At 42.6% G+C, this 26369-nt stretch overlaps 1 protein-coding gene across 1 annotated transcript in view; it reads right to left on the reverse strand.

The window, feature by feature from the left end:
* The window catches only part of si:dkey-256h2.1 (uncharacterized protein LOC337520 homolog), a 266626-nt gene that overhangs the window by 148847 nt on the left and 91410 nt on the right, over positions 1 to 26369 (reverse strand). The window contains exons 5-7 of the mRNA XM_041185101.1: positions 14898 to 15038; positions 12385 to 12506; positions 1459 to 1627 (exon numbers count right to left, since the gene is read on the reverse strand). Of these exons, the coding sequence (XP_041041035.1) occupies positions 1459 to 1627; positions 12385 to 12506; positions 14898 to 15038 (432 nt within the window). The remainder of the gene's footprint in view (positions 1 to 1458; positions 1628 to 12384; positions 12507 to 14897; positions 15039 to 26369) is intronic.

Here is a 26369-nt window from a genome sequence, read left to right on the forward strand (position 1 = left end):
GTTCCTCAGGATAGTGTCCTAGGCCCATTCGTCTTCAGTTGCTTCATCAATGACCTTCCTTCCATCTTAAGGTTAGAAGTGGGTATGTTCGCTGATAATTGCACAATGTTGAGCACCTGAGATACTGAAGCAGTCCATGTCCAAACACAGCAAGACCTGGGCAATATCCAGGCTTGGGCTGACAAGTGACGAGTAACATTCTCACCACATAAGTGCTAGGCAATGACCATCTCCAGCAAGAGAGAATCTAACCATCGCCCTTTGACACTCAAAGGCATTATCATTGCTGAATCTGCCACTATCAACATCCTGCAGGTTAACATTGAGCAGAAACTGAACTCGACTAGCCATATAAATACTGTGGCTACAAAAGCATGTCAGAGGCTAGGAATCCTGTAGCGAGTAACTCACCTCCTGACTCCCAAAGCATGTCCACCATCTACAAGGCATAAGTCAGGAATGTGATGGAATATTCTCCACTTGCCTGGTTGAGTGCAGCCCCAACAACACTCAAGAAGCTTGACACCATCCTGTACACAGTAGCTTGCTTGATTGGCACCCCATCCACAAACATTCACTTCATCCACCACCAATTAACAGAGGCAGCAGTATGTACCATCTACAAGATGCATTGCAGAAACTCACCAAGGCTCCTTAGGCAGCACTTTCCAAACTGATGATCACTACCATCTAGAAGTACAAGAGCAACAGATACATGGGAACACCACCACCTGTAAGTTTCCCTCCAAGCCAGTCAACATCTTGACTTGGAAATATACCACCGTTCCTTCACTGTCACTGGGTCAAAATCCTGGAACTCCCTCCCTACCAGCACTGTGGTTGTGCCTATACCACAGGGACTACAGCGGTTTAAGAAGGCAGCTCACCACCACCTTCTCAAGAGCAATTAGGGATGGGCAATAAATGCTGGCCTGGCCAGTGACGCCCACATCCCGTGGAAAAAAGTTTTGAACATTCATCATAGTAAGGGTATAAGAAACGATACAGTGAAGAATCACTGAAATTGTGCCAGGAATATGAAGTTAAAGTTATGAAAAGAAGTTGTAAAAATTGGTCCCTTTTTTTGCAGAACAGAGAAGATTAAGGGAACATTTAATCAAGGTTTTGAGAGAGTAACTGGTGAAAGTTTGTTTCCACAGGCTGATGAATTTGTGACAATGAGGCACAGGCTCAGAGTTATCACTAGATGAATGTCAGGAGGAATTCAGAAGATTTTTTTCCCTCAAAGAGAACATGGAATGCTTTACAAGTGGAACAGAGGCTATAATATTGTCTGAAAGGAAACTGACAGGTATTTCAAAATAAAGAGTATAAGTGGATATGTGGAAATGGGATTTAAGTAATTAGCTCCTATTTAAGCACTGATTTAGTTGCAATGGCTCCCTATGTGCTCAGTGCTATGATTCTGTGACTGCATTACATTAAATGCTGGCTTACCTGCGGAATGGTGTAATCCATCTTCCAAGTTCAAGATTGCAGTACGAGCTGTTCTGCATACAGCATACATACAGCTGAACTGTGTGATCCCAATGAGCACAAGTTTCATCTCTTGTTCCAGGGCACGACAATGAGGCATCAAGTTCAAGATGGTCATATGAAAGTAGGTCTACAGAAACCAGAAAGCGATGCTTCAGTGTCACTTGTTAACATCACTCACATATTTAAATTTCAACTTGTTGGTCTTCTCACTGATGCTAGTGGTTTCAATGCATCAAAAATATCTCTGGTGAGTAGCAACATAGAAGTGTAAACTATACAAAAGAAAAAAATAATTTTGCCAATTCCAAATTAAGGAAACAAATACTAAAGGTAACCAAGGTAAGAGTTTGGAAAGCACAAGCATGTAAGTGGGACAATTTAAAGATTGTTGCTTGCCACAAGACCATATGCAGGCAATGAATTGGAAATATTGATATTCTCTATGCCACAACACAAAGAAAGATTCACAGATCTTACAAAACTGAATATTTGAAAAAACATCCTTCTTCTTTCCATTACATACTATTGTTTATGTACAAGCTCAGTTTACAGATACTCTCAGCACCATCTCCTCTCTCCTCACTCAAACAGGCAGAAAAAACAGGGAAGAAATTGGACCCTGCTGTACATAGTAATGGTCTCAAGGGTTAAGACCACCTAGATGGCATCTGACCCCAAATCTGGTCACATTATCTTCCAGTGAGCTCCTAAATATGCAAATGAGGATCTTAATACCTGTTTTAAGAATATTCCTGCTCCCTCTGGCTTAATCTTTGCAAGGACAATTGGAGATGGGCAACTAATGCGGGCTTTGCCAACAACGCTCATCTCCCATGAAAGAATTTTAAAAAACATTTCTAAGTGCTTCTGCTGGCCTACCATCCCCTGACTGTTGTAATTACTCCCCTATACTTAAATGAGGGCTGATAAGAATAGTGACCCAAATGATTCCCATGAAATGGGAAAGCTGCCTCCGAAACATGACAGGCACTGGGCAACTTACCCAAAATATTGAAAAGAGGCCCAATGCCCAATTTAGGGAATGCTTTGGACCTACTGGTTCAGGCACACACTGTTGTTGAAAACAGGCCATAAACAATTTCTAGCCAAATCAGTTATGTCACAGTCCAGCACCAAAAATTGGCTTTTTTGTTTTTTTTTTCCCTGATAGAATCCTTAGTATGCCACTACCTTTTAATTAATACATACAACAGATATAGGTGGATTCTTTGCCTTCCTTATAGGCATATGTTTTTCTGCAACTCCTAAATGTAACCAAACAGTAATCAAAAAAAACTACGTATTTATGATCTGTCATCCTTCTTAAACAGTAATCATCACCTGTACAATCCCAAACAGGTGTTTTTTCATTATCAGCATCTCTAACAAAGTTTTCCACATTTGCAAAGAACATAGATTATCCTTCTATTACAGTATTATGATAAATCAAACTATAATCATACAGCCTGATTTCCCTCAGGACAATTAATGGGTTTCAAGTGAGCCATTAACCTCCAGAAAACAAATAACATTTTTTGTGAAAACATAGCTAGTCCACATCCAACATTAAATTCAAAGTACTGCCAAATCACATAGTACAAAACATCATTACTAGAAAGATACAAGCCATCAGCAAATTATATATAATTATAAAATAAAACTACTGCCTCTTCCTATATCAGTCCAGTTCTCTGCATCTACAAAACAACCATTCCATGCCTCTTACTATAAATTTGCCTTCAGTCCATCATGTCATTGCAGCCTTTCAAAAATGGCACTTAGCCTTCTACTTGATCCTCTTTCTTCCTTCAATTTGATTTCGTGGAATATTCATTCCATATTGCCTATTCTTCAACAGAGCCGCTTATTGCTAAAAGCTTAGGCAGCATTAAACAAACTGGATCGGTGGGAATGAAATTTTGTGGCAGCATCTTGCAATGCTGGGCTACCAGCCTTTTTTGCCAGTAGGAATTCTGGTGAGGAACATGCAGGTGCACCAAAAAGTCGGCTGCCCCAGAGCCATTTTATGTTGGGAGCAGCACTAATTCACTAAGAGAGACATCCGCCTCCATCTGGGAGAAAGTCTTGCCTTAGACAGCTGCCAGCCAATCTGAATGGCCAGCAGCTCTGTAGTCCCTGTATTGTCAGTTTTGAGCAGTGGCCAAAACATCTGGGACTATACAAGCAGTCCCCAAAGAAGAGGTGGTTATGGAGGCTGGACTTCAAGAAAAGTCTAGGGTATCGGTGCGGCCTGGCTGGCAGACCCCAACCAGGGGACGGAATGGGGGGACGGATTTAAGGGGCCAGCGGAAGGATTGAAGGGCAGGGTGTGACCCTGGGGAGGGGTGCCTCCGATGGACACAGGGGACCCTCAAAGGACATTCCCCGCACTACCCTTTCCCGACACCGGCCTGCACAGTAAAAGCTGCTGGGCAATCCACCTGGTATGGGCCTCCCCCTGTCGTGGGTAAAAGAGCGGCAGAGTCAGAATGAGGCAAGGGCCTCAATAGGCTTAAGAACAGGTGGGCTGCCTGATGCTTCCCCTCTCTCCCATAAAATGGGAGACAGGTTGGGGTGGGCAGGAAGGCAGGGGAAAGGCCATGCACTGCATTTTATGAGCTCACACCCCCCGCCTTCAAACAAGCCAGTGGGGTGAGCCATAAAATCCAGCCCAAGGTTACAAACTTTTCCCTATGACTTCTTTCCATTTATCATTATAATCTTACTAACTGAAAGGAGAAGAAATGTCTAGGAAGTGCATCATCCATTGAAAAGGCATCAAAACGTTTACTGATCTGCTTAGGAGACTCGCCATACTGGGTTTTTGTCCCTCCTGTGAAATTACTGATAAGGCAAAGCCAGCACATCCTAAAGTGGCTCAATTAATTTTAATGAGCTGCTACTTTGCAGTAGCTGGGAACTGATCTGCACCAACCGAGGGTTGATTTTTAACTCCCACTTAAGGTAGGAATGGGGATAGCTGAGCTTGGAATTTCATGCTGTGGCTATGCCGCATTCTGGCTCCATCCCGCCCTCGGGCTAATTTGCAGGACATGGGATTGCGGGGTGGCAGGGCTACCCGACCGCAAGCAACGGGTAGGCTGTTAATCTAATTATAGGCCTAATGAAGCCTCTTATTGAAAGCTAACTAGGACTTTACATGTCCCTGTAGGTGGCAGGGGACAATTCAGCTGCCAGAGGTGGCCTCCTGGTGGCAGACTGGGGGTGGCAATGCTCCAGCAGGTTTAAAGGCCCTCCATGCCAGTCTGGATTCAGCACCAGCTTCAGGCCACCTTGTGGACGAACTCCTCCTCCCCCAATAGTGTTGGCCTGGTTATGAAGGCCTTTTCTTAATTTAAATTTTGGGGTGCCCACTACCTCACTTAACAGCCATGGCCCCCTGCTGCTTTCTGAAGGAAGGCCTCCCATTGGCCCTTTAGTTTTGCAACCCTGACAGGATGGCACTTTCTGCCCATTAATTGGCCAATTTGGGTAAAAAAAAAATCACAGGTTTTTCACAGGTTACTGTTTCACACATCATGCTGGCTTCTGACCCCCATTTGATCCTGATAGCAGCACTCAGAAGCACATGAAATCCTACCCTTGAAAGCAGGTATGAATGTAGCATTTTGGTTTAGGCAACTAGACGCTGAGTTCTGCCTATGCAAATTCAAGACCTATTCTTGTCAGAAAAGTTATTAAGCAATTTACTGGATGCTTCCTGCTCTTTATTAATTTTAGTAAAATATAAGAACTTCACATTTTACTCACACTTACAAAGTCCATCCATATACATTAAAATAAACATTAAAATTGATCATTTTAATCAAAAATGCAATGGAATCAGCTGTATAGTTGTCTGCCTCAGGAAACTACATGCTCCGGTGGTTGAGGGGGGCTAGTGGTTCGGGGGTGTGTGGAGGGAGAAGGGGCTGGAGGCAGGAAATATCTGGTCTTGATGCTCTAGCAGCCATCGTGATGCATGGAGCAAGCTTCATGATCAGCTAGTCTTTACCTGTATGTTATGGCAGTATGTAGTGGCAGTATATTGTGTGCATTTTAATTCTGAGCCGGATTTTTCAAGGAATTACTGCCAAGTTTTGGGCAATGTTTCAGCAGGTGAGGGTGAAAAAATGGGCAAAAGGATGGAATACTACCCCTCTGACAATTACTACATGACTTCATGTCATCTGTTCCAATAGAATGATGTTAGATGGAGGAATGCCCCTAAATGTGTACTGACAAATTCACATAAGGTGATAATAATCGAATTATATCATACATCAAGTTTTCCATCATAATGCCTTTAGCATGACTGAACACCAGGAATGCCATTATGTTACTGAGGTCCTCTGTTACAATGGCCAATAGAAGGTATTTAAAAATTAGTCAAATCCAGTGAGTGCAATCAGTGGCAGAAAAATCAATGCACTCTTCTTTACCAGTACATTTTGCCAAGTTCATCATAGGCTACACTCCTCCTTCTGCCCAGCTAGCTGCAGGAGTCAAAGGCTGACAACAACAATGATTCTCCTGCCCCAACCAGACTCTTCAGCAAAGATAGGAATGCAAATAGGGGCTAATTAAAAAACATCCAAATTAGGCTGACACTGGAAAGTGCTGGGGTCAGCGGCAAAATAGTTGCGTGGACATCACAACACCCATCCTGCCAAGTTAATAGCAATGATATTGAGGATAATCCAGCCATCAAAATACTATCCACTATGTCTTTCCATTGCTGGAGGTATAGATATAACGCCTAACACAAGAATAGCGCCTTCCTGGCTGTTTAGTTGACCCTGCGTTGCTACCTTCAGCAATTCCAGCTAAAAGCTTAAGTGGCAGTAAGCCAAATATAAACTATTAATTTAAGAATACCCTTTAGATCAAATACTAAGACTGTAGAGGACATAAAGTGACGTAATGTGAGGCTGAATGTGCTAAGAGGTAATCATCAGGAAGCTGCCACTATGTGACATCTAGCAAATAACATAACAATGTTCAATTAGCCATATTACTAATGACAGGCTTTAGATTTTATAATAGAGGGTTAGATGTCAGTATTAAATTCTCCATGCCCATTACTCATAGACCAATTTTGCTGCTGTATAATGTGGTTACTGTCGATAAAGCCATTTCAGTTTTAATTATACCCTTCACCTTGCTAGGTAGCAGTAATGACGTGAGTGAAAATTATAATTTCTCTGAAAAATGTATTCCTTATAATGAAGAGAGTAAGCAAAGTATTCAGCTAAATTCAGTGCCAAAACGCTTATATTTAATCTTGTATCTATGTCTCCAGGTCTTGGTTCCTTAACTGCTGCTTCTATCTACCCTCCCACATTCTTTCACAATTTTAAATATCTATTATAGTGCCACATGATCAGCACTGTTCTAATGAGAAAAGATCCCATGTTTAAAGTCCCCCTTCATATTTATATTTCCTCATACTTGGACCTGGAGTGAAGAGTTCGAATAGTTGACCTGGATGAAATTACAACAGACAATCAGAAAAACCCATTGAAACATATCCCCGAACAATTAACAAATTGAGCAATGGTCCTATAGAAAATGAGTCTGGGAAATTAATAACGGAAAATAAAGAGATGGCAGATGAATTGAACAGGTATTTTGCATCATTCTTCACTACACAGGGTACAAGTTACATCCCAGAAATAGCTGTAAATCAGGAAATGGAAGGGAGGAAAATTACAACCACCGGGGAAGTGGTACTGAGCAAATTATTGGCGCTGCATGCTGACAAGTCCCCAGGTCCTAATGGACTTCATCCTAGGGTTTTAAAAGAAGTGAATAATGAGATAGTTGATGCATTAGTTTTAATTTTCTAAAAGTCCCTAGATCTGGGGAAAGTTCCATTAGATTGGAAAATAGACAATGTAACTCCTTTATTCAAAAAGGGAGGGAGACAGAAAACAGGAAATTACAGGTCAGTTAGCTTAAAGTCTGTCATAGTGGAAATGTTAGAAGCTATTATGAAAGGTGTTATAGCAAGGCACTTAGATAAATTCAAGGTAATCAAGCAGAGTCAACATGGTCAGTGAGTGGGGGACGGGGCCCGCTCACCGATACAGGATGACGTCAGGCGGAACTCCTGACATCACCCTGCGTCACATCAATTTTGAGGTCGGCGGGGGTGCAGCCAAATCAGCTGTGTGCCGGCCAACCTGCCAACGGCTTATTGAGGTCATTTAAAAAGTAACTGACATAATTAATGGATCTGCCAGTCCAACCTTAAGGTTGGCGGGCAGGCTGGGAGCCCTGGCGGGCTTCAGGAAAAGCATGAAGCCTTATCCATGGATGGGATGAGGTTTCATGAGGGTTGTTAAAAATTTAATAAAGGTTAGAGTTAAAATGATGGATATATCCCAACTCATGTGACAGTGTCATATGAGGGGACATGTCAGGGAAGTTTTGTTTATGCACCTTTACGATTTTTGAATTTGGCGCCGATCTCCCTGAGGCAGCACTTAGCCTCAGGGAGATGAGTGTGCTCTGTCATGCACATGCACGAAAGAGCACACTCCTGGCTGAGGGAATCCCCCCCCCACCCGCACAAGGAATAAATAGCGCTTCCTGGCAGATGTCACGCTGGGTGGGCCTTAATTGGACCGCCCAGGTAAAATGGCGGCATGTCCCCAATTGGGGGAGCCGATCGGAGGCAAGCCTGCCCACGCCCACTCCTGCACTTCCCTCCATTTGGGGGAAATTCTTCCCATGGTGTTGTGAAAGGGAAATCATGTTTAACCAATTTATTGAAGTTATTTGAAGAAGTAACAGGTCTGTGGATAAAACAAAACCAGTGGATGTACAGTACTTAGATTTCCAGAGATATTTTATAAGGTGCCACATCAATGGTATTTGCAAAAAACAAAAGCTCAAGGTGCAGGGGGTAACAAATTGACATGAATAAACGATTGGCTTTCTAAGAGAAAACAGAGAGTAGGCATAAATGGGCTATTTTCTGGTTGGCAAGATGTAACGAGTGGTCTGTCACAGGGATCAGTGCTGGAGCCTCAGCTTTTTACAATTTATATAAATGACTTGGCTGAAGGAACTGAAGGTATGGTTGCTAAGCTTGCTGATGATACAAAGAAAGGTAGGAAAGTAAGTAATTAAAAGGACATAAGGAGGGTACAAAGGGATATAGGCAGGTTAAGTGAGTGAGCTAACAGTTGGCAAATAGAGTATAATGTGGGAAAATGTGAAACTGTCCATTTTGGCAGCAAGAATACAAAAGAAGTACATTATCTCAATGGTGAGAGATTGCAGAGCTCTGAGATGCAGAGGGATCTGGGTATCCTGGTGCATGAATCATAAAAAGGTTAGTATGCAGGTAAAGAAAATAATTAGGAAAGCTAATAGAATGTTATCATTCATTGTGAGGGGAATTGAATACAAAAGTAGAGCAGTTATGGTTCAGTTATACAAGGCATTAGTGAGACCACATCTAAAGTGCTGTGTACAGTATAGGTCCCCTTATTTAAGGAAAGATGTATGTGCATTGGAAGCAGTTCAGAGGTTTACTAGACTAATTTTTGGAATTGGACGGTTGTCTTATGAGTAAAGGTTGGACAGGCTAGGCTTGTATCTGCTGGAGTTCAGAAGAGTAAGAGGCGACTTGATTGAAACATATAAGATCCTGAAGGGTCCTGACAGGGTGGATGTGGAAAAGATGTTTCCTTTTGTGGGTAAATTTAGAACTAGGAGTCACTGTTTAAAAATAAGGGGTCACCCTTTTAAGATGCAAATGAAAGGAAACCTTTACTCTCAAGGAGGTCATAAGTTTTTCCAATTCTCTCCTTCAAAAGGCAATGGAAGCAAAGTATTTGAATATTTTAAGGTGGAGCTAGATAGATCATTGATAAGCAAGGGGCTGAAAGGTTATTGGGTGTAGGTGGGAATATGGAGTTGAGATTGCAATCAGATCAGCCATGATCTTATTAAATGCTGGAGGAGACTCAAAGGGCTGAGTGGCCTGCTTCTGCTCCTAATTCACTGGTTCCTATATTTATATAATAACCTTATTTATAACACCAAGAATACCATTTTACAGCTTTATCAATCCATCCCCTCGCTTTTAAAAATGTTACTAAAAGTTATTTGGAAGTAAACATTACAACAGATGCTATAACGCAACCTATTCCATTTATTTTCCTGAGGGGAAGTTGTACATAGTTTCATTACTTTTCTTTGAAAGCATAAAATTGACATCACATTAACTAATCCAAATATCCACTCCTCTGTCGCAGAGAAGTTTTCTAATTCCTGGTTTTTCTTGAGGCAAGGTAAATTGTGAGCTTGTATATTCCAGGTTAAATGGTTTACTTTCATTTCCATTTTCTATGCTTCTCAGCCTTTTTAAGATCTGACCATTATCTCTTTATTTAAAAAGAATAATTCTAGAGAACTATAGACAGTTAGCCTAACATAAATGGTACAAAAGATATTTGAATAGAAAAGTATCTAAAAACTGAACTGTCAGCAGAAATTTCAAACAGAAAGGTCATATTTTACCAACCTTATCGAATTCTTTGAAGAGGTAAAAGAAAGAGCATACAAGGGAAATGTAGTAGATGTAAGATATTTGGATTTTCAAAAGGCCTTCAATAAAGGTACCACAAGTAGACCCTTGACTAAATTCATAACATGTTGAGTCGGGAGACAGTAGCAGAATGAATAGCAATTTAACTACAAAACAGAAAAGAGAGAGTAATGGTTAAGGATAGCTTCTCAGATTGCCAATAGGTGGGAAGTGGTATTCCACAGGGATCAGGGCTAGGACAACAATTATTCATAATGATTTGGACAAGGGAAGTTTGCAGATAGCACAGTTAACACAAAGAAAGAACATGACAAAATATAACTTGTTAATAAATTTACAGAACGTGTGTTTATTTGGCAATTAATTTCAATACAGATTGGTGTAAGATGGTGTATTTTGAAAGGAATAATGAGGAGATCACATACACCACGGATAATAAGACACTAAATAGAGTCCAGGAACAAAGAGCTAGGAAAACATATAAACAAGTAATTAGAAGTAGTGACACAAGCCCAAGGCAAAGCCTTGACCAATCAGAGTCAACCTGTCTGGTTTGAATTCATAAAAATCTTAGCAGTTAACTGTCAGTCATCAGTTAACTGATGCATTCTCCATGGCATTGCCTCTACCAGAGTCCACTAGTCATCCAATCAGCACTCTGTTCTCATGAAGTATAAATTGCTGTTCCTTTTACATTTGGTATTCATGCGAACTGTCCTGATGAATGCAAGATGAAACATTTCAAGATGTGTCTTTTCTCAGCAATTCTCAAAACCTGTACTACCAAATGACTATTAACTAACCCCATTAAATAAAGCAAGCAAAGCACTGAGGCTTGTTTCTAAAGGGATTGGATTGAACAACAACAAAGTTATGTTAAACTTGAGTAGCACCTTAGTTAGACCATATTATAAAAATAATATAGAGGCATTGGAGAGTCTACAACAAAGATTCACAAGGATGGTAGAAAACTGAGAGGCTAAAGCATTGAGAACTCATGCCCTCGCCTCAAATGAATATTCTGCATTCCAACAAAAGTGAGTTGATCTTAAACTGCTGGAATCATCCATGTCACTCTTTTCCAACAAATGGATGTCCTTTCAAAATCAGGGTACTCAAAATTAGTACCAATATTCAAACTATAGTATCAATGATAGTCTATACAAATCTAAAATCTGTGTATTAATTCATGCTTTTCCAAGTACTTGATAATCCTCACAGCTTCATATTGACTAAAAAATTTTAATAATCGTTCAACTTCTTTCCCTATTCCATTTTTGCTGAGGGGCCACCCTTCCTCAGTGTAACAATTGTTCACCTTCACTCAATGTCCTTGTTGAAACATGCCACAAAGTATGAAATATAAAATAATGATCATCCCACCAAGTCCATTTGCTCCACAAGCCATGCCTAATCTGTCCCATCATATATTCTACCCTATTCATCTAATTTCCTGAAGGATGTGACCAAACATCCTGTAAAAATAACATAGCTCTGTGAAATTTCTCCTTGAAGATGAAGTTAATCAAGCAAAACTCCAGGATATTAATTTCTACAGCCCACTGCACTCAACATTGACCAGTTCTACTTCGCAGATGAGTCATCCATGGCCCCTGCCACATAAGTAGCATTGTGCTCTACGAAAATACTGAAAATCTTTGTCAGTTCTTGTTATAATTGACAATCCAATCCTCAAATAATTATTTATTCAGTTTTTTTGATGTAGTCAATCAACATAGCATTATATAAAACTATGGCTAACCTAACTGATTAATGAATGCTTTTTTATATCACATCAAATAAAATAAAATGTTATTTAAATTTTTACTACTGTCTTAAATAAGGAAATTGTACTGTGATTCACCCAAAGAACAGAGATGATGACTTTTATGTTCCCAATGTTTCACTGGGGGCACATCTAGGATTGGCTAGTGGACAGATTTCCTAAGATGGTGCTGGGTATGAGGCAATATCAGTAGCAAGGAATTCTTGAAAAATGGGGAATGCTTTAATTGGGAAAGAGGAGTTTATGAAGTGATTTTATAGAGTGCTTAAAAATATTAAGGGATAGGACAGAGTAGATAGAAACAGGCTGTTTCCACTTACTGAAGGACCTATTTATGCAGGAAGGGCAGTCTTTGCATTACTAGCTAATCCCTGCTAGGAACAGAGAGTCAAAAAGTCAATCTTTTAATGTTATTAGTCTACTAGAAATAGCACAAGGCATATTACTTGGAATTAAAGTTACGTCCATTCAGAGAAAGTATTGCTATAATTGGCATTATAGAAAAAATGGCTGTAGAAAATAAGAATTAGATTACCTTCTGGGAGTTCCGTAATTGCTACAGTTCCCTTGTTCCCTTGCATCACAGTGTCATTGAACACATTTATTATAGTAGCTGGCAACTGAAGCTTTGCAGTCAAGTTTTCCATGTAAATAAACCTTGTTGAGAAAACATAAATTACTAAATTCTGTTGGCATGATTATTAGGATTTGGTATATTCTATTTCATACTGTTAAAATGTACCTCCATTTCCTGTAGCAAGTTATGGAAATTCTTGATATGTATGTATATGTTGCCCAAAAATAGAAAAAACACATTTCCAGAAAAAAGATATCCACAATTCTCTGGGATTCCTGTAAAAATCTACCCATAGGCAACAAATGCAGTTGAAAGCATTACATTTGGGATTTCCAATGTCGAAGAAAACCATGCAAGTGATCAGAGAATTTCTGTACCCATTTAACTGTAAAGCATTTGTGCTACTTGAGGAATATAATTTAGGGAAATGATGAGAAACGAGTTTATGTTTCTTTTTCCTCCCCATCCAGAGACAATACAGGCAATTTTAACCTACGCAACCGGTGGAAACCAGGCAGGCAGTTAAAATCAGCTGGGCGACTTACCCACTGACATCCCACTCTACTCTTCTGAGCAAGTGGCAAAGAGGTCAACCTGAAGCCAACAGGATCCTTCTTTAAATATACAATAAAGTCCTGACATTCATGACTTCCTCTTTTGTGAATTTGCTTATCTGCACAAAAGTCTTTGCGAACCAAATCACCCATTGCAGGCTCAAATGTTCACTTATGCACAGTTTTAAAAATAAAAGATAGAAGCTATGTTTTAAAAAAAAGCTAAAAAAAATCCTCCTAAATGAAGGTCCATGCCATCTTTAAAACAGTGGAAATTGCACACAGTGCATGCGTCGTCTGCCATTATTTGAACGTGGGTGTTCCTTATTGCAGTGGTTTCAATTCCTGATCACTGTTCACCTCCACTCTCAAGTAAAGTGTGACAAATTTCACATCATTCTTGTTTTATTGTTTTATTAAACAATTTCTCTGGTTCTCTTTAAGTTTATTAAAAATATAGGTTTCATTGCCTTTGATCCTTAATACATGTGAAATTTTAGGATGCCTTGATTCTATCTAATTGGTTCCCATTGTAAATATATTTGTCGGTTGCGCTTTCACCATATGCGAGGTTGCTTGGGAATGAACCCCCGTGAACAGCAGGACTTTACTGTACAGAGCAGGTTTGTTTGTGAATTCCCCATCATGCGAAAAATGCGGTAAAAGGATCTAGGGCAGACAAGGCGTCAACAGAAAATTCTTTTGCATTTGTTTTCACTTTCCTTGTGGTGCCATGAGGTTCAGATTGCTCCACCAAGTCTGACAAGGGATGTGTTGACCTCCCATGTCCTTTGCTGAATGCAAGACCCTCCCAAAACCCCTCTCCCACAACTTAGTCATATGTCAGCAACAGTTCCTTTGGCCCCAGCTAGCAGCCTTCTGCTGCTCAAAATAATAAAGCCCCTGTTTGCCGGACAGCTGGAGCCCCCTTGATCCAGGTGTGTAACTTACTGAGGAGCATGCACATCAGATCCAGGAGTTAAAACCACCCAACTCTCGCGTAGTTGGAATCAAGGATTGGCATTCATCCCAGTCCCCCATACACCCAATTCCACGCCCCCCAGAGCTATAATCAGTTCGGATCTCTGATCTTTAGAAAATGACTGTTATTCAGCAGCTTCATACAATTCTCCACAGCTCCTAGTCAATTTGTTATCCTTGAATCCAAAATGGATGACCTCACACTTCCTGGCACTGAACTCCATCCGCCACAGTTTTATCCTACTTACTACCCTATCAAGCTTTAACAATGCATGTGTTTCATGGGTTCATGTCTTTGTGCAACTTTCTGCTCCTATCTACACAAATGAACCCCAACTTAGAGTCTCTCAAAACCTGTGTATATAACTTTCTATTTATTCACCTAAATCATTGACATATATGTTGTAAAACCAGTACAGATCCCTGGGGGACTGCATTTGTCACATCCTGCGAGTCAGGGTACATTCCCTTTGTCCCTACTTACTGTCACTTATCTTCCAACCAATTACCAATTCATGTCACAAGGTTTTGTGCACTTTTATTTTTGTTCATAATATTATGAAGCCACTCCCATATTTCCTCTTATCAAGTTTTACAGTGGGATTCTGCAGCGATCTGGAAGCAGGCTGTCCATCTACTTTTAGGGATTATGACAGTGCAGTATTTAAGGGCAACAAAATAATTATTTGACTTCAAGGTGCCTCTCAAATGGAAAAAATAATAAATGCATTCTTTGATATCATAAAAAGGTAAGTTATTCTAAATTTTATTAGAATATGAATTTTTAATTAATTTATGATAAACACAGAATAAAAATGTAAACTTGAGTCACAAAAATGTCTTTGAAAATTGTTATTTTTATAAATTATAACATTTCTTTTGAGGCTTTCAACTAAAATGATGAGCAGGAGATCTGTTTAATATTTACTTCCTTACCATTGAGCTTGCCAGACAACAAAATTAAATGTTGGATAGAGGAACCAACCCATTTCTGACAATCTTCTGTCCATGTCAATTCCAAAGAAAAAATTAGGCGAAGGAGTGTGTTGGAAAGTCACATTCACTTTGGCATGGTTTCTGTATAAAAAAAGCAATTGAACAAGTCAAATAAAAATAATGATTCAATACTTTGAATATTAATGCTACTCCTGCAACAGTGCCAGTGTGGAAGAATTTCCATGCCTTTCTCAATCTCCAACTGCAACTTTGGCACAAGGTCAGCAGAAACACAAAGAAATGGCATAAAACACCTGCTTTAAGTCATTTATGTAACTGAGCAGGGCATTTTCCTGATCTTCTGCCAGACAATCCCTCCAGAAATTCCAGACAATTATGTGCTAACTTCCACCTTCAAATGGCTTTGAGTTTTGGGTTCATAAAACACATCACTAAGATTTTCCTTAATCCATTCAGTGAATTCGCTTACCAACAAAAGTATTTTTAAAGCCACTGTGACAAAAATTATATTGAAAAAAAGAGAGCTGCTGTCGAAGCTTTTCATCTTGCACTCATCAGGACAGATGCGAGAATGCCAAACTTCAAAGGGAGCAACAATTTATACTGCATGAGAAAAGGGTGCTATTTGGTTGGAAAGCCGACGTTAATTGATTGAGGTGTTGGCATGGAGAATGCATCAGGGAACTATTGTCCTCCACATTATTTGTTTTCTTCAAAAAAGACGCAATGTCTGGACATGTTCCTTTTGCCTGCAAAGGATAGGTCCCTGCGAATGAATATATGTATGTAGCTTCTAGTAAGTATAAGCAAGCCATGTTGTGAGCCCAACTGATAATCTTAAGTTGGATGTTAGTATAACTCTTAACACACTCAGGATTTTTCAGCAAATGTTGTTCAATCACAGAATCACAGCTAACATTGGACATGATGTTTTGAGATTTGCAAGCACCAGTTGGTTGAGTACGGTCAGTGCTCTGCCTATTGCGAACAGCTGAAGGGACGTGCAGCATATGTAGCTGGCATCACACCAGCACTGAAATTCATATACCAAATTAGTCATTTGTATGCTAGACAGACCATCTTCTTGGTATGATGGCAGCATCCTATTAGTGGAAAATATCACTCGTGTTGCTATGGCATTGTAGAAGTGTGAAATGGCTAACTTCACCTATTGCCCAAATTTTTGAGATACCTTACTCTTCCAGGATAACGTGAAGTAGACTGAGCACTGTTCAGGCCCGAAAGTAGAAGCCTTAGGCACGTTACACACCGAGAAAATGATCTGACCGGGGTAGCCATTATCCCACAGGATAGCTTTATGTGCCCTATTTCGGTGTGAAGCTTGCACCATGCGCAAATGATTTGGTACCTACTTACAAGATCGCCAATAGGACAATCTTATAGTTTATTGTTTATTATGCTTATCGACTAATTTTATTAAGTATTTGTCTAATATTTTGCTTGATATTATCTTTAATTTTGTCACTGTACACAGAAGTTAAAACCAGCTTCTCTAGACAAAAATATTCCAGCTTCTTTTGCTATTTGTTTTACAATGATCAAGTCAGTTCATCTGAAAAACAAGTCCACAAGAGAACATAAGAACATAAGAAATAGGAACAGGAGTAGACCATTCGGCCCCTCAAGTCTGCTCCACCATTCAATAAGGTCATGGCTGATCTTCTTATGTTTTGATTTCCACATTCCCATCTACCCCAGATAACTTTTGATTCCCTAACCTAACAAGAATCTATCTATCGCTGCCTTAAAAATATTCAGTGACCTCGCCTCCACCGCCTTCTGAGGCAGTGAGTTCCAAAGTTGCACAACACTTAGAGAAAAAATTTCTCCTCATCTCTGTCCTAAAAGGGCGATCCCTAATTTTAAAACAGTGCCCTCTAGTTCTAGACTCACCCACAAGAGGAAATATCCTTTCGACATCCACCTTGTCAAAGCTGTTCAGGATCTTGTATACTTCAATCAAATCACCCCTCACTCTTTAAACTCCAATGGAACCAAGCCCAGTCTGTCCAACGTTTCTTCATAAGACAACCTGCTCATTTCAGTTATCAATCTAGTAAACCTCTGAACCACCTCCAATGCATTTATATCCTTCCTTAAATAAGGAGACCAAAACTGCACACAATTTTCGAGGTGTAGTCTCACCAATGCCCTGTATAACTGAAACATAACATCCTTACTTTTATGTTCAATCACTCTCATAATAAAGGATAGCATTCCATTAGCCTTCTTAATTACTTGCTGTATCTGCATACTAACTTTTTGTGACTTATGTACTAGAAAATGTAGATCCCACTGTACCTCAGAATTATGCAGCCACTCTCCATTTAAGGGCCAATTTATCATCTCCTTCTGAATTTAACAGTTATTTTAATTCACAAAATCCAGCCACATTAATGGATGGAATATCAGAGACAATGCATCCAGAATTTACTGAGCTCAGGCGCAAGGCCCAGCCAGCAGCACATGGTCTTGTAAAGTTCTATACTAAGTCTAAATGGAATCTTCGCAGCATATCTACCTGGAGCTTCTCAAGAGAATTAGTCCCATTAGCTAACTTCTATAACTGATTAGAAAAAATACTTTATGCATATGAAGTTTAAATGCATTGTAGTTTCAGAAATATTGTGAAATATTTATTATTTGCAAAGTTCGACAACAACCTGCATTTATATACCTTTAACATAGAAAAAGTACTTCACAGAGATACAAGGATTCATAAGAAAATTAGCCAAAAAGGTGGGTTTTACGGTGATTGTTAAAGGAGAAGGAGTTTGGAAGGTGGAGAGATTCTGGGAGAGAATTTCAGAGTGGGAGCTAGAAGCCCAAATTTTTGACCAGCTATAGCAAGGATAAAAGTAAGGAGAGTGCAGGAGAGGCCCGAGTTAAATGCATGATGAATTTGTAAAGCTGGAGATAGGGGTGGGGGAGGAGAGGGGAGAACAGGAACAGGGAAACATGGGAGATTTAAATACAAAGACAAAAGGTCGGCAACCATGTGATGATGGACAAGTGAGATTTGGCATGGGATAGGATACAAGCCACAGAGCTTTAGGAAAGCTGGAGCTTATGGCAGTGGATAGAAGCTGGTAAGCCAAAGTGCACATTAAAGTAATTGAGTCTGTAAGACATATAACCAAAATAAGCATGTAGATAAACTGAGGCATTGCAACAAAATACCGTTGCAATCCCTGTTCAAGACTAACAAATCTTTTAAGAGGGTGGGCATAGATATCATAGGCCCATGCTTGCTCGGAGTCAGTTAGGAAAACACTACAAAGGAAAGAAAGGAGGTCACATGTATAAAGTGTCTTGCACATCCTCAGGACATCTCAAAATGTTTTGCGGCCAACAAATTACTTTTCAAAGTATAGTCACAACTAATGTTGACAAAATCAAAGTTATTGCCAGCAATTACAGATCTCTAACTTTGACTTTCCACTTGCCCATCTACGGCAAAATATGGAGAGGCAAAGGCCTGATGTATACTGTTGAACACCAAACTGAATTTCCTTCGTCACATCTATTCTATTACCAAGACTGCTCCTGGATCATTCACCTTTGCCAAAAATTATAATCCTTCAAAACTCAAGCCACAGGTTCCAACATCTCTTTCAAGGGACAAATCACAACTCAATGAGAATGTCATGATCTCATCTGAATAAAGTTCCACATGTCAATCACACCTGTCCTCAATGAACTCCAATAGCCCTCTTTCAGCCCAAGAAGCATAATTTCAACATTCTCACCCATATTCCAATCTTCTTTAGCACCCAGAGGGTCAATGGAGTGATACTGGTTTTGTGCCAGAAGCATAAAATGGGCTCAAAGAAAATTGGCAGCTGATTTTACAATACATATTTTTTCTATTGGTTTAAATAGAAAAGAAAATTGAGCATGGTGCAAAACAGGCTGTTGATTTGCTGAACAAAAACAGAATTACCTGGAAAAACTCAGCAGGTCTGGCAGCATCGGCGGAGAAGAAAAGAGTTGATGTTTCGAGTCCTCATGACCCTTCAACAGAACTAGGTGAATCCAAGGAAGGGGTGAAATATTGCTGAGCCCACTTCACATTGCTGCTTGCATATATATACACATATATATAATCTTCCAGTTACATAAATACATTACTTTTTTTGCCTCAAAGTAATTTCTCTATGTTAAAAATACCACCCAAGTAAATAAAAAATCTCCCAGCAGAAACAACACAATAAATAAGACTGTATGCAACTCAGTGGAAGATATGTCATGGCATTAGAACAGTGTGTCAACTCAGATAAACCACACCTCCTGATTAAACACTGTTGAAAGGCACAGAAAATATGTACAGGTATTCACTGAGGGCCTCACACTGTAAATCACAAATGGCTTCTTTTCTAACATCTAGGCCAGACTTTTCTCATTGGCGTGTGGGGCCCGACATGCCGAAGTGTAAAATGACACATAGTGACATTGGGTGAGCGTCCTGACGTCACCACATGCCATCGTGATATTTTGGTGGGCTGTAGCGCGATGATCTCCGATGCATGCCCGTCATTAATTAACAGGCCACTTAAGGCCCTTGAGGCAGCAATTAAGTGCAATTTTTCGGGGCCAGTGAGATCTTCAGGTCATCGCATGGGTGCAACGGCTAGGCGGGTAGGCCACATTTGCATATACCTCATCCTCGGGTGGGATAAGAGGGGTGAGTAGGGTTGGGAGTGTTATTTGTCAGACATTTAATGCTTAATGTTAATGATACTTACCTGTGTGAGCAAGAATACTTCAAAACCCTTCACAACTGCTTGGACAGGAGTAACAGCCTTCAGGTCAGGAGTCTGAGTAAACATAATTTTTGGGGCCTTGCAGGTTTCAGGAAGCCTTCCCTTAGCATGGGAATGGGAGTTGTTTTATCCACAAGAGGCACCTCCTCTGAGGAGGAAAGGAGGCCCAGAAGGGGGAGGAGGCCAGGAGTCCACATTCAGCCTCCAGGGGAGCCACATTTGGAAGGAAAGGTGCAGGCACAAGGGGCACAGGGCCAACAGGAAGTCCAAGGCGGAAGGAGCTGCAGAAGACGCCACTATCCTGCTGCCAGGGCATACAGGCGGCGAAGCAGCTACCTCATTATGCCTGAGGTGCAGTGCCGAAGGAGGTGCCGTCTCTAAAGGGAGACAGTCACCTCCATCTGTCAGATGATAGGCCCTGAGATCTCCACAAACTGTGTGGGTGGACACCGCATGCCAGTGACATTGAAGGGCATGGCTGCCCTCAACCTCTTTGTCTCTGGCCCTTTCCAGGGGTCAGTGGGTGATCCTTGCAGAGTTCCCCACTCAGTTATCCACACTTGTGACAGACGCTCTGTTCAGGTGTGCATTGACTTTCATTCACTACTGCTAGGACGAGGCCAGCCAGACCAAGCGAGCCAGGGGCTTTGCAACAATTGCTGGCTTCCCCCGCAGCCAGGGTGCAAGCGGCTGCACACATTTGGCCATCAAGGTGCTAGTGGGTGAGCCCAGTGCCTTCGTTAACAGTAAGGGCTTCCACTCCTGGAACGTGCAGATAGTGTGTGATCACAAGATGCAGATTCTGCAAGTCTGTGTAAGATACTCAGGCAGCTTCCACGACACCTACATCCTCAGACACTCCCAGGTGCCAAGGCTCTTCAATGCTCCAGCCTGGCTGGATGGGTGGTTGCTGGGTGACAAGGGCTATCCCCTCAAAAGGTTGCTCATGATGCCCCTCCACCATCCAAGAACAGAGGCAGAGCAGCGGTACAATAGGAGCCACGCCTCCACAAGGGCTGTGGTAGAGGGAACCATCAGTCTTCTCAAGATGCACTTCCGATGCCTGGACCATTCAGGGGGTGCACTCCAATATCCCCTAGATTGTGTGTCACTGATGGTGGTTGCATGCTGCGCTCTCCACAGTCTTGCACTGGAAAGGGGGGGACGCAATGGACAATGAAGACGTAGATGCAGTTGCTCCGACTGCACATGATGAGTCCAGCAATGAGTCCAAGGATGAGCTCACACAGGAGAACGCTGAGGGGATAGATGTGACCCGGGCAACCTCCAGGGAGGCAGGGACACCTGGGAGGCTTTAGTCCAACGAACCTTCAGTTAGCACATCACAGATCGACCTCCAACACAAACCAGGGCTGCAGGCTCCTTATTCAATACCTGAGTCAAAATCTGCCTGGACAGGAACATTAACTAAGTGCCTTGTCAATAAAGCGCAATGTCAAATAAGTCACTCATAACATCATGGGTTCCTGTCCACCTGCAGAAGTAAGGAATCACCAAAAGCCATGTTCACGTATCAAAATTTAATGATTTAACAAAATGAAGCACAAAAAAAGATAATTGCAAAGGTGTTATGCATCACATCGAGTGCTCATCAACTAATAGCAGGGCAACATAAAACCACCAGTGCAAAACCCATGGTGTGCCTAAGGTGCCTTACATTTACGTTTCTGGGTGCTACGTCTAGGTGCTGCCCCCTCGCTGGCACTGGCATCTGAGACAGCCTGCTCACTGTGCTGTCCTGTTGGCCTCGATGATCTTGGCAGCCGTCCTCTGCCCGTGGAGCCTTTGATGGCCTTGCGTGGGAGGGAGTGGCCAGTTCCACAGCTGGCATCTCCCCAGTCACCGTAGCCTCATCAGATCCCACAGTTATTGGCAGAGGGGCGGGGGAGCTGCTGCCCTCATCTGGAATGCCCTGAGAGGACCTCCCTGCTCAGCATAGATGATGGGCACCAAGGTGGAATAGTTGGTGCCCAAACCATCTCCCACACTGGCACTGACTAGCTGAGGTCAGTGCCACTGTGAGGGCTTGCAGGTCCAAGCGCAACCCCAGGAGACCCTGACTGTCCTCCTGGAGGAGCCTCTCCACGAGAGTCACCACTATCTCAATGGAGGAAGCATGGCGCTCGGCCATGAGGCTCAGTGCATCGGTGATGCTCCGCGTGGACTCCTCCAGCACGGGCACCAGGCCACACATAGCCTCATGCATCTCCGCCAGATCCTCCCGCATACCCTGCTGCACTACCAACATCTGCTGCCTCACAGACGACTCCAGAGGCACATCATCAGCCACCGACCGAGCATGTGTCTGGTTCCCAGCAGTCCTCCGACTGCCGGCGCCATGGGCGCTCTCTGTCTCCGCCTGCACCTCAAGCAAGTGTGAAGTGCCCTCACCGCTGTGCCCCAGGACACCAGCCAATGATCTAATTCCGACCGAGGTGCTACTATCTGCACTGATGCCTGCCTGGCAGAGATGGTGTGATGCTGGTGAGTCCAATTGTTCAGGGCCCTCAGGTGTGAGAAGTGGCCCCTCTGCCTCCTCCTCCCGGCCCTGCTCCAGTAATGCTGAAAGGAAGAACAAGGACATTTGATTAGTTAAAGTGGAGACAATGTCAATGTGCATGCCCGATCCCCAGCTCATCCATCCATAATTAAATGGTCAACCCAAGTTGCAAGTTTCAATCACTGAACATTCAGCAGGGACACACATGATGACCTCAGTGCTCAGCAATCTTACCTCCCTGTGGCACCCCAGCCTCACCGCCAGTGGTGGACCTAGGTGCATGGCGGCTCTCCAGATTCATCGCCTCCTGCTCGTATCTGGTGATAATGGCCAACTTGGTCTGGCCTACGCCAGTCCGCATTCACTTGGCATTATTGTGTGTAGTCTTCTCCTGAAAAGGGGTGAGGAGTATTGATTAGTCCGCCCTGTACCTGGATTCCCATCACATCCCTGCCACCCCAACCAGAGTGGGACATTGCAGGACTCCAATGATTCGTCACCCCGCAGCTGCCACACACTCACACAAAGCAGCCAAGGTTACCCACATGCTGCCTCCATCATATTTGGCACCACATGGTCTAACCTTGCAAAGCAAGGAGGCAAAAGTACAAGGAACACCAAGGGCAGCAGATGGATGGGTACCCGGCCACCTGGAAGCTCCCCTTCCAGTCAGTCAGCACCCTGACTTCTGACATGTTTCACAGTTCCAGCACTGCGCCTAGGTGCAAATCCTTGAGGTTGCCCCCAAAACAGTAATGTGGGTGTCAGTGTCACACGGGCTGCAGGTGCAGAACCCATCTCAGCACTACCCTCTCAGGGTGAACTAGGCATGGGCAATATCTGCTGGCCCTACCAGTGAGGGAAACATGCCGTGAATGGTTCAATGCTCCAACTGCACTCAGAGTTGCAGGGAAAGGGGGGCTTGGGGGGGGAATGCCTACTTGCTGTGTTAAGTGACCTCTGCCAACACGGTACTAACCCATCCTGAGCGCAAGAGGTCATTAAATCGCTTGCAGCACTGGACCCAGGTGCATCACACCACATCATAGGAGCTATAACTCCCCCATAGTAAACTTCTGTCATATTTACCAGGAGACAGTGGTGTAGTAGTAATATCATTGAACTAGTAATTCAGAGACCCAGGCTAATCCTCTGGGGCCACAGGTTCAAATCCCACTACGACAGTTGGTGGAACTTAAATTCAATTAATAAAAAATTCAGAATTGTGAGTTAGTCCATGGTGACCATGAAACTATCATCAATTGTTGTAAAAAATCATCTGGCTCACTAATATCCTTTAGGGAAGGAAATCTGCCTTCCTTACCTGGTCTGGCCTACATGTGACTCCAAATCCACAGCAATGTGTTTGACTCTTAAATGCCCTCTGAAATGGCCTAGCAAGCCATTTCAAGTTCAATTCAAGGGCAATTGGTGATGGATAGCAAATGCTGGCCTTGCCAGCAATGCCCATGTCCCATGAATCATTAAATTTTTAAAAAATCTCCACAAGCTTTGTTATATCGAGTTTCAATTTATGTAAGTGCACAATTTATGGGGATCTGATTTGCAGACAGACAGCATGCCCAAGTAGATTTGACATTTATGTGGTAGAAGAGTCCACTGAACTCTGCCCTGTGTATCTTCATGAACAGCTATAATGCAAAGATTTGTATCAGCTCTTAAGAACATGGTAACTGCAGTAGGCCATTTAGCACCTACGGTCTGCTCGACAATTCAATTAGATCATGGTTGATCTGTGACCTAACTCCATATACCAACCTTTGCCCCATATCCCTGAATACAGAGGTTGGCTGTCCTGCATCCCACCAATGGCCTCGTAGAAACAATTTGATGTCACAAGGCTGCAATGGTGACTGTGGAGAGGAGAGTCTGGCAGGACAGCACTAGACGGACGATGCCAAATAGGGTTTAGTAAATTTTTATGGTTTGTCTATAATAATCATTCTGTAACATTCTAAAGAATCAGTAATGTTAAGGCTGGGCTGCAAGGCATGATGGTCAGTTTTATGTTTTGGGTTATTGGGTTCGCTGTGTCCCACGACCGCGAGCTGCACTCTTGATATCAACACGATAATCGGTGCTTGAAACAACATGGGCAGAGAAGGATCCATTCACTTAACAAACACTGGTGGTTTATTGGAACTAAGAACAGAGCACTAACTTAATTTGTGCTTCTTCTATCACCTCCAGCTCTAGACTTACAGTTACCAAAGTAGCACGCGCTGTATAGCGATTGGAAAATAAAGTCATGTGGTTGATTAACTACATTCTCTTAAAGGTACACAGCAATCCACTTTACCACATCCCTCCACCTTTACTTGGAAGTACAATTGACAAGCTTCACAAAATCCCAATTATTTACATCAATAACTATTGGCAAGTCAAGTCTCTCAGGAGGCTTTCGCAGATATCTCGAGTGTCATAGCTCAATGATCTTGGCTAGTTTTTTTGAGACCCCCCCTTCTCTGGGCCCAACTGTCCACCAGGCTCTTCGGAGGAAGTGGGCAAGTTTGTGACTTCGACCCTCTCGGGTTCAACAGGCCCCATCAGTACTTCCAAATCATGTGACATTTCTTCCAAGTGCAGCACAGAATCAAACGCAACTGCATTCCTTCTTGTGGGACTCTCTCTCTTCTCCGGAGACGATCCACGTGTCATCTAATTATTCGGCCGTTTACCGATACATTATAGGAGAGGGGTCCTGTCACGGCACTCACTTCACCAACTAGCCAATTGGGCTGATCTCCAAAGTTCTTTGTTAGAACTGTGTCTCCCACCGTGAAATTTATTTCATGATTATGGCCATCATTTCTAGTCTTCTGGGCCTCTTGGCCTCTCTCCATCCTTTCCCCTAAATTCAAACTGATAAGAGATAGCTGAGTACGGCCACCACATCTCTTCATTAGTAATTCAGCGTGGGCAATACCAGTGGTCGTGTGTGGCAGCGTCCGGTATGCAAACAGGAACCGTGACGATCTGGTGCTGATGGAATCCCCATCCAGCTTTTTCATCCCGGACTTAAAAGTTTGGACTGCCCACTCAGCCAAACAATTACAGGCGTAGTGGTAAGGCGAGGTTTTGATATGAGCTATTCTGTTGAGGATCATAAACCTGTGGAACTCCCTGCTGGTAAGTGCGGTCCTGTTATCCAACACAAGCACTTCTAGTAACTTGTGCACTGCAAAACTGTGTCGCAAACAGTCTTTGGTGGCAGTAGATGTGGGTGACCAGACTTTGCAGACGTCCATCCAGAATGGGGTTGAGAAACTTATCAGCCATGATCAAATGGTGGCGCAGACTTGATGGGCTGAATGGCCTAATTTCTGCTCCTATATCTTATGGTCTTATGGTCACTTGCAGTGTGCATCTATTAGTAAAAGGAACATTGTGCCCAAGAAAGGCCCCAGGTAGTTGACGTGGAGGTGTACCCATGGCCATCCTGGCCATTCCCAGGGGTACAATGGAGCTAAGGGGAGTAGCTTTTGTACCTGCTGGCATTGAAGACAACTTTTGACTAGAGTTTTGACATCTGTGTCCATCCCTGGCCCCCACAAGTAGCTGCGCGGGAGCATCTTCATCCTACTAATGCCAGGTGAGCGCTATGTAATTCAGCCAGTAATGGCCTTTGCCCTCTTGGAGGCACGATAACCCTTGCTCCCCAGAGCAATATGCCATCCTGGCAGTTAAGGTCATATCTGCGATTGAAATAGGGCTTCATGTCATCCGACTTGGGCTCACCAGACCATCCATTCTCCCAGACGTGAGACAAAAGTGGATCTCGGCTTGTCCCCACACGGATTTGTTTGGCCTGGACAGGAGAGGAATCCAAAAAATGTAGTACTAAGGCAAGTTCCTGGGGATTTGGAACCTTCACGTTGTTATCTGGCAGGGTGAGGCAGTGGCTCAGGGCATCAGCATGTGCGATCTGGCTTCCTGATCAGTGAATAAAAGTATACTCGTAAGCAGCCAATATCAGTGCGCACCTCTGGATGTGAGCAGATGCAATGGGGAGTATCGCCATATTCTCTCCAAATAATCCCAGAAGAGGCTTGTGGTCGGATATAATGTGAAATTGGCAGCTGTGGAGGTATTAGTGGAATTTCCGAACACCAAACAAAACAGACA

Source organism: Carcharodon carcharias, chromosome 3 (assembly GCF_017639515.1).
Source record: "Carcharodon carcharias isolate sCarCar2 chromosome 3, sCarCar2.pri, whole genome shotgun sequence".
Classification (NCBI taxonomy): domain Eukaryota; kingdom Metazoa; phylum Chordata; class Chondrichthyes; order Lamniformes; family Lamnidae; genus Carcharodon; species Carcharodon carcharias.